This window comes from Pungitius pungitius, chromosome 16, assembly GCF_949316345.1.
Source record: "Pungitius pungitius chromosome 16, fPunPun2.1, whole genome shotgun sequence".
Lineage (NCBI taxonomy): Eukaryota > Metazoa > Chordata > Actinopteri > Perciformes > Gasterosteidae > Pungitius > Pungitius pungitius.
Genome location: NC_084915.1, coordinates 8,089,320 through 8,098,485, shown reverse-complemented (window position 1 = coordinate 8,098,485; position 9,166 = coordinate 8,089,320). Strand labels below are relative to the sequence as shown.

General features: G+C 41.3%; 1 protein-coding gene across 1 annotated transcript; it reads right to left on the bottom strand.

Moving 5' to 3' along the window:
* Nucleotides 1-1,181: 1,181 nt before the first annotated feature.
* Nucleotides 1,182-8,125, bottom strand: radx (RPA1 related single stranded DNA binding protein). The gene is made up of 15 exons (XM_037467799.2): nt 6,981-8,125; nt 6,468-6,610; nt 6,168-6,360; nt 5,962-6,070; nt 5,762-5,862; nt 5,533-5,652; nt 5,345-5,440; nt 4,023-4,190; nt 3,469-3,626; nt 3,234-3,388; nt 3,080-3,127; nt 2,886-3,004; nt 2,586-2,813; nt 2,266-2,448; nt 1,182-2,132 (listed from the first exon to the last, which is right to left on the bottom strand). Exons 1-15 carry the CDS (start codon nt 7,576-7,578, stop codon nt 1,996-1,998), a joined length of 2,556 nt encoding a protein of 851 aa, XP_037323696.2. The 5' UTR covers nt 7,579-8,125; the 3' UTR covers nt 1,182-1,995.
* Nucleotides 8,126-9,166: the final 1,041 nt, after the last annotated feature.

The following is a 9,166-nucleotide window of genomic DNA, read 5'->3' as shown; positions in this document are numbered from 1 at the left end:
GACGCTTGGGGTCGGCGGTGGGGACGTTTAAAAAAAGAAGAAAGATAAAAAAAGAATGTTAATTTATACTGCTTTGTTTCACCCCTGATGTACCGTGTATATAGAGATGTATTATAAGCCGTTGGGTCATGTCAATAATATGGAGATCATTTTTTAATTTCCTTACATTCCTCCAACCGTTTATCTGCAGTATTTTTATCTTTTTTTAAAGGTATCAGAAATGTCCAGTGGGCGCAGAAACATAATGATTAAACACAGAAATCTGTGGAGTGAAAGGCCGTATGTTGACCTGGATCATAGAAAAAAGAAGTATGACATAAAGCTGAAAGCATTTTATTTTATTTTTCATTCTTTGAAGTTGAATGAGTTTCACTGGTTGCGCTTTTTAAAAAAGTGCAATTGTTCATTATCCAGATGTTTTTGATGTTTAAGGGACGTCTTAGTGTGTGTGTTTCTATACATCCACATTTGTTATAGCAGTTGTTGTTCTTACCCAGCAGCTCAAAGGTGCCATCATTTTATTTTTTACTTTTCCCGCATTTTTCAATTTCAATCACTGAGAGAAATTGAAAGATACTTGTTTTTAGCATTTCCAACCATTCAGTAAAAATCCCCTCTGATGTGGTTTTCCATTTAAAAGCATCAGTCATGTTTCTCTTCAAAATAACTGTTAGAATACTGGGATCTGCCTTGAAAAGGTGGTCCAGAAAAAAGGAGAATTACTTAAACCAAACAGCAGTCACGCTGTGTCTGCCACATGTCTGAATGCACAAGGATGCTTTTTGAAGTGTGTGTTGGTCCACAGACCTTATTGTAAAATGATAATTCCTCCACTTGTTCATCATCATCATCATCCAACTTTCAGAGTGCTTTTCTTCTTCAAGGGGTTTTCATTGAGTCATTGTTTCTTCGTGACATGTGATTCACATTTAACTTTTACTTTTCTGCTTTTGTAAAATAGCGACAGACACCTTAAATGGAAGCGTGGTGAGTTTGATCAGCTTCATGGGTGAGGTTTGCAGGATGTGATCCGAACAAACGTGGTGCAGCCATTTCTGCAGAAACAGCAATTAAATATATTGTATAATAGAATGTAAAAAAAAAAACGTGTAGACTATATATAGTTGTTTATTTTATGTCAAATAGATATTTATATATGTTTGTTAAAATTAAAGTAATTTTGTAACATAATGAAGTGTCTTATTAGAGGTGAGGCTCTGCGTGTCGAGGTGTTGCACAGTCACTTGTTTAGTTTATGTATTCACCATCAACATCATTTCTTTTAAAACAATAGTTTTTAAAGCTTAACAAATCAAGTTTACATTCTAAAATATCTTGACATTAACTATGGTATATAAATAACTATTTATAAATCAACCTGAATATTGTGAAATATTTTAAAAATAAATATTTTTAAACATATGTATGTCATTCTGAGCGAACTCTTTACATCATAATAACGATGTATGTACAGGAATGTTTCTCTACTGTGTTCTTATTGTAAAAAGCCGTGTTATCTTCGTACTGGTAATCTACGAAAAAGATACAGACGAGAAAGCTTTGGTTGCAGTACTTGTATACAATATTGTGCAACAAGGTTTCAACACATTTCTCACACAGCAGAGGGCCGCCCATTGGAGCCACTGTCACACCTCCCTGTGATTTCATCTTCACACAGACTCATTTAATGTCAACCATCCCAAAAAAAAGAAGAAAGACACCATTCGCTTTTCAAAATAACAATTCACAGTAAACACAGTAGAATTAAGATGGTTAGAAAACATAGTTTCATGTATTTGAGCATTTTAATTGACTGCAGATTAACATCTCACTCTCTTGAAAAACATTATTAAAGAATGCTGTGATATTTACTTTACATATGGAACGAGTAATAATATAATTTACGGAAGAAAATTTAAAAAATAGAGACTTGATCCAAAAAATGTTCTATTTCAATCAAAAGACCAATGACAAGAGGAATGTCCCATGCTGGTGTTAATTGAGAGAAACCTCGGCCACTTGGTACAGCTTATTGATCACAACCTCCACCTCGTCACCACCCAGATGGCAAAGGTCCAAGACGCACACCACATGCGCGTCCTCCAGCTCCGCGGCAGTCGCCAGGACCTCCTCTACGAGACATACATCTGTCACATCAGTTTCTAAACGCATTGCTGTTGTAGTAGTGACAAAAGAGATTCAGCACCCCTGCCCCCCACACACACACACACACACACACACACATTCCACTAGTGTGTTTGCTACCTGGCTCGGGAAGCGTTGACTCGCTGCTGCTGGCGGTGTCGTCGAGTGGACAGAAGAAGCCAGACGAAAGGCAGGACAGCATGGTGTTGCCGTGGGGATGCTGAGGAAGGCCGACCGCCCTGGGCTCGTCTGAGCTCCCCACGGGCAGAAATGCAGCATCGACGGCTATCTGCTGGTTTATGCCTGTCAAAACAAAGGAGACTGAGGTAAAAGGTAATCTAACAACCAAAAAAACATGCGGCCCTTTTTAAGAAGGTTTTTGTGGATCCAGAGCAACTCTTTAGGACACCAGCGGTCAGATCAGAGTAATTACACGTTACCTAGTATTGTTACTCGGTAGTACCCAGGATGCACGGCGGGAGCAACGACCTCTGCGTCCCGCATTGCCGTCCACCGCGTCGCTTGAAGGTTGCTCTGCTGCAGGAGGACGTCCTTTTCGTCAAACGCGAACCTCCGAGACACGCTGTCCCGGTACAGGCCGCCTCCAACCAGATGTTCAGACACTTCCAGCCGTCGCTCCGGCCAACCGCTGCTCTCCCAAGTCATCCCTTCAGAGTTTGATGGAAACAATCGTCAGTATCGGGACACAACGCGGTGCTGCCGGAGCTCCAGGAACACACCTGGATTTGGGTTTTGCAGCTGTTGGCGGCATTCCACATCCTGAGTCTCCTCAGACCCAGAGGCACTCTCTTCTTCTTCTTCCTCTTCTTCCTGCTCTTGTCGTTCCTCTGTATGTCTCCTGGAGCAGAAACAAATGAGCTCAGAATGCTTGGTCTGGATTACTGGTGAATGCTACCAGCTTGATCTGCAGTACCTTTTTCCCAACACGCGGACACGATTCAATGTGGACCGTGTGGCTTTTCTGGGAAAAGAATAGTGTCATTAATGGATTAAAACATTCCTTCTCGCCACAAATGTCAATTTTATTGATACACTCTGAGATCAGTTGGTCCGGAGTCGAATTGTACCTCGTTGGAATTCTTCTTTTCCTTTCGCTTATTGAGATTTTCTCAGCAGAGTCCGATGTTTGGCTGGCTGCCAGAGTCTGCTCAGCTGTTGAGGGATGGCTGTGTGCGTCTGGTACCGGAACGCGTTCACACACTTTAGTAGAAACATCCTCCGCCTGCATAAAAACAGTTGATTTATGGCCAGTTTTAAAAAAGGCTTCTCTTGGAGAGATTGCTATGAAATAATGGGCGGTACCTCTTTCTCTTCTGTTCCTCCAGACTCTGTGACCTGCAGGCCTTTCATGTAGCGCACTGCTGTGATCTGTCCCTGAATTGCAACCGTTTTGTGTTCCCTATATTGCAAGCTCTCTAACTCCTTCTTCAGGTCAGCCGCAGCAACCAAAGGAGGTTGACCTGCAGACGGAGAAGAGAGGTTTTACAGTAACAAAAGGTGGTAGGGTATGTTGAACTCAACCCAACAGGACAAACCAATCAGTCTATAAATAGGTCATTTAATAATTCGTCATTAGTCTTTTTATTATTACATAATAGCTTTTACAATTTCAAAAAATAAAAATGTAGAAAGAATGATTCATCTGGACTGTAAGGTTCACTGGCAGAACTGCAGGAAAATGCTGACAAAGATTCTATTTTTTCCTGCCTCCTACAAGACAATGAATCACACGGTTCAGTAACAAAGAGGAGTTCATGTTTTTGTGCACTGAAATTATAAAAATGAAAGAAAACTGGGACTAATCAGACTATCAATTTTATAATAACACAGACATTTTCCATTTTTCTTTTTCTTACTTGAGGCCTCCGCCACTGACTGCGTGAATTTCTGAGGGGGCCGAGGGTAGCAATAGTGACCTCCAACAGCAGTCTTCTGGAGGACAACGCTGTCCTTCAGAGTTTTGGTCCACTGGATGAAGCTTTTCACTCTGGGGTCACCCACGTACGGCTGACCTTTGTGATAGCCTGGTGGGGAGACGGGTGATACAGTGATTAATAGACTATCCACATAGAGTCTGTGTGCATTGTCACTTTCATTGAACGACATAAGCATGAACTTTAAATAAAATGGCGTATTCCCTATGATCGCCCCCCCACACAAAAAAATGTCCACTTCTTAATGTAAAATGAATCAAGCTTCCTGCTAAAAACTCCGTCAACGTCGAGTTTAAAGAAAAAACATATTTGTTTACAATAGCTAACACAGCACGTGATGCATTCCATACATCTTTAAATGTCATCGTTTTGAATTACATTTTTATTGCTCAGATTGTCATTTGCAGAAATTACTTTTATTTAAAAGTCGCCCCCAACAGATTCTTTTTGATGGACTCCTGCAAATAATAATAAGCGAGGGTTTTGAGTGGAAATACAGACGTCCTACGCTCCCCGCTGTGAAAGGTTAGCATACCGTATGTGACGCACACAGAACGTACATTTCGTTACATTTCTGTTCGTTATTGGAACTAAAACCATTTGTGTAATGTGTGTTACTATTCGTGTCCAGTAGGTGGCAGTGCAGCGCTATGGTTTCGCCTCACGGTCATAAACCTGACACACGTTTTTCTGAGGTTAGTAACTAATAAAGTGGACCAAATATAAATTGGTACTGTGTTTTGGAGATTTAGAGACATTTTTAAAGATTACTTGGTTTTGTTTGGTAGCTACGCTGTTTGAAAAGACTGAGTTAAGGGTTTTATTCAAAGTAACAACAGGTATGTTGAGTAAAAGTAATGAGTTGTCTAGGATAGCGATGTAAGCCTTTACGGTTTTGTTTAGGAATTGAATGTATTTCTGCAGTGGGTTGTCGGGTAAAGATGGAGCAACATGTGGAGATGATCTCTTTCACTGTAATTGTGAAATAAAATAGCTTGAGAAGACGCTGAAAATAACAATTTCTGTTTGTCTCAGGCACAAGTCTGTCATCAGGCTGTCATAATGAGACCTGTGACCTTTACGTTTCTGGCAGACAAGTGTTCCCCACTAGCTGCATTCAGGTTCCAGCTGAGCTAGGCTTGCATAGACTTGTTCTCAACTACATTTAAGTTCCTGAGCTTATGAAAAGTTTCCTTAGATTTACAGGATATTTTCAGCCTACACACCGTTACAGCTGTGCTAACCTGTGATGAACGTCTCGGTCTCGCAGCTGCTGGTGAGGTAGGGCGACGAGCCTTCCACTTGACAAACTCTCATCTGAGTGCACACCAGGTAGGTCACTGCGGCAGAGAAGAAGTTGTATCGGACAGGTTTTAAAGGAAACAAGTGTGACAGCAGAGCAGTTGGATGGGAGCCGACGCCGTCGACCTACTCGGGCATATACGACTGAAGACTTCTGGTTGGGAGGAGGAAAAAACCTCCAGAATAAAAGGGCGGTCAGACGATCCGTCCACCGCGTGGATCCAGCGATAGGTCCAGTATTTTTCCGGGCCTAAAGAAGGTGAATATGGTCAATCGGCAAAAAATGAAATAAAATCAGCAGCTTTATTGAGTTTACAAAAAATGATTTCCCTGTCACAGATAACGTGGACATATTTTACCCTTGGTCCCTTTACTCTTGACTCTTTCAACACGACCAACAAACGTGACCAAACCGATGACATCGCACGCAGAATTGCTGGGCATGTTTTCCAACTCTGACCTGCAGAAAACGTAAGTTGTTTTAAAGTTTAAATGAAAACTTTAAGGAATAGCCATAGCAAGTTTTGTGTTAGTTGCTGACAGACAAACTGTTCATTACCTGGTCATGAATTGGTAGGAAACCTCGGGCAACGCCCACTGAGGCAGTACACTCTTTGGTGAGACCACAGTGATGACTGAAGTAGGGTTGTGAGGGTTCAGGCAGATTTCTTAGAAAAACACATACAGAGAGATTACATTTACGCCTGGCGTAGCCTCCGGTTCAGCAGTTTTCAAACAACCTGAAAAAAATGAATTCGTACATACCTACAGAGTCAAAAGTCTTCATTCTGTGGTGGTCCATTTGGGGGTGTGATCGTTTGGTATAACTCTGCTTCAAGGAGTAATTCTGGATGTACAACACGGTGCCTACGGTGAGTCTCTGGTAAAACTCAAGGCAAAGTTCGTTCCAAAGCACAAGGGACATTGTCCCACTCTGGTCGGCCACTTCGAAGTACGCCTGGAATATTACAAAGGACAAAAATAAAGTGAAAAAATATACACAACAAAACATGCGGGCGTGAGATCTTCGTCCTTGCTCCAAATTCTTATGAAGCGCAAACTCACCAGATAAGGATAATCAATCTTGAGCCCAAACTTCCCATAATACCGTAACCTAGATTTCTGTATTATCTTGACTAGGAGAGGGAGAGGATTCCATGTCTTTTTAAAGCAGGACTCCAGACTACACAGCAGAGTGATCTTGGACACTGTTGAGAAAAAGACATTTAGAAAACATCTTCAGGATCTCTCCAAATTGGCATGCAAAATTAATCTAAAAAGCATTTTGTAAGGAGAGGCAATAGAGTGACTAATTATGCCGGTGTCACACAAATATTCTAGACTAAATGTTTATGATGTAAGGCTCTTATATTGTGCAGATCATCAAACTGATGACAAATATTGTTAGTTATGCATCATATCCAAAATCCCCAAAGTATTTTTTTGCATAGACCTATTGCTCAAAATTCCATCCTGAAAATGATGCTAAATCGGTCGAACATGTTGTGACATCTGCAGGCTGAAATCATAAGTATAGGCATAGTAGATGCGCATGTAGATGCGCGAGAGAGGCCTCACCGTCCAGCACCGTGTCAGATGGGGCAGACCCGGATGTCCAGCCATCCCCCTCCGGGTCCTCGTTGTTCCACAGAGACAGGTAATGCCTGCGGCTCACCTGAAGGGGAACATCACTCTGCAGCACCGCACTCCTCTCCATGCCGCGCTTCACCAACATGGGAAGCAACGCGACGTCCTTTACGCGCGACAGGAGAGCAGACCTGCGCGCGCCACAACGCAGATTCTCGATGCAGATGTAACCGTGTCCCAGTCTCCTCTCGCTGTACACGAACGAGCACTGCGTGATGCCGATCTCGCTCCCTGTCCGCAGCCGGTTCGTGTGCACCAGGTGGTTCAAACTCGGGTGAACGACGCATTTGACTCGCCAGACTCCGTCAGTGACCGTCACGTCGTAGCTGTAGCTGTCGAGTTGTTGCCCCTCGGTTTGCTCACATAAGTACCGCTGAAGTGCGATGACGGCGACGGGTGCCGCCGCTGCCGCTTGGGGGCTTGTTTTCAGGCACTGTGTGGAGCACAGCTGCTCCATCGTCCGCTGGAGGAACGACGCACAGGGAAGCTCAGCGAGCGACGAAGCACAAGAAGAGGGATCCTCCATCATGGACAGCGAATGCTAACTCAAGCTAGCTGCCCCCCAGGTTACCTCATGTTGGATAATTGGCTAACGTCAACTAGCTTCTGTCCCGCGTTGAATAGTTGGTGGTAGTCGTCGTCTCTTCTCGATGTTGTTTGACCACAAAACAAGCTAACGTTATGGGTGGATAGCAGTTAGCCACTAGGCTAACGAAGACAGGATACCGTTAACGTTGCAAACACCCCGCGTGCTGTTTGAACGCGTCACTACATGCCTTGAACAGCTAAAAGAAAGAAATTCTAAAAAAGATTTTTTTTACATATCTTATGTCACCGTGTCGATGTTTCAGTCTGAGCTAAAACTACCTGACGGATGTAAACAAGAATTAGTTAACGGTATTTTTAAAATCCGCGCTGAGCCGGATCTGACGTCATCAGAGCGACCAGTGAGATGTTTGCCGAATGGTTTGTTGATCAATTAAAAGGTCATAGCCTTTTTAAATCTATACATTTTAACTATTTTCTTGCACCAGGGTACAAACATCTGACTATTTATTCTTACACTAACACACTCACATTATTGAGATAATATGGTATATCATGCAATGTATTTTCTTTATAGTTTTAATATCACTTTCCTCTCTGTATTTTGACAAACAATTCATAAACTATCAGCCTTCCGTGTAGCTTAGTGCTGAGTATCATGCCGTTATGTGTGAAATTAAGTGGAGGCATAAGTATTCAGATCATTTATTTAAGTTAAAGCAGAAAGTACTGAAAAAGTAATGAATGTAAAACCTTATGTAAACGTGTGCGAGTGTCAGCTAAATTTACTTAAAGTATCTAAGTAAAAGTACTTGTTCGTTAATTTTGTACTTTCCTCGCCCATTTGTGACATCAACCCTCCTTAGTTCAAATTACCACCTACTGCCCCCTGCTGGCCTGGGACAGAATACATCTTTGATCAACTTAAAAGTTACAGTGAAACCGCATTTTCAGTTCATTTTACGTTAAAATATCTATATGTAAAATTTTTACAATATCAAAAAAAGTCTCTAAGTACAAGTATATATCTTGTTTGGAAAAAATAGATTTTTCTCTCTTCTGTGAAATAAAACACGATTGAAATAGTGATTGAAATGCTTTAACAGGAACATCTTTAGTCCAACTTTTCTTTTTTTTGTGCCTGAATCATATACATCAAGTTTGAGTCTGTTTATTTGTAGTAAATTGTGATAAGTATGTGCTTTTAAATGCCTGACTTAGTTCTCATGAAAATTGTCATTTTTAAAAGCATTATTATATTATTTCTGTTTATTATTTGAAGGTAAGATGTCTTAATAAAAGAGAAAGTGAGTAAACACTTTAAAACAGGATCAAAATATTAGTTGAAAAACAATCAAACTGTTTGTAAGTCAAAAAGTGATTAAAAAACAGTGATGATTCTTTGTGCTCAAAAGAAAAGAGGAATTTATTTGGTTTAGATTACATACCAATTTATTTTAATTTAGTGTCATAACCTTGCGATGTAGTTCCTCATGTCCTCCTTCCTGTCAGAGAGAGAGAGCAGTGTAGAAATTTGGATGACAAATTACTGAATTATATTGTTAAATGAT

What these genes read in the sequence shown, in the direction of transcription:
- radx (XM_037467799.2), bottom strand. Translation starts at nt 7,578, where the DNA reads ATGATGGAGGATCCCTCTTCTTGTGCTTCGTCGCTCGCTGAGCTTCCC. An exon ending in AGATTGATTATCCTTATCTG is followed by an intron (nt 6,361 to 6,467) that starts GTGAGTTTGCGC and finishes GTAATATTCCAG; the next exon opens with GCGTACTTCGAAGTGGCCGA. An exon ending in GTCAACGCTTCCCGAGCCAG is followed by an intron (nt 2,133 to 2,265) that starts GTAGCAAACACA and finishes TATGTCTCGTAG; the next exon opens with AGGAGGTCCTGGCGACTGCC.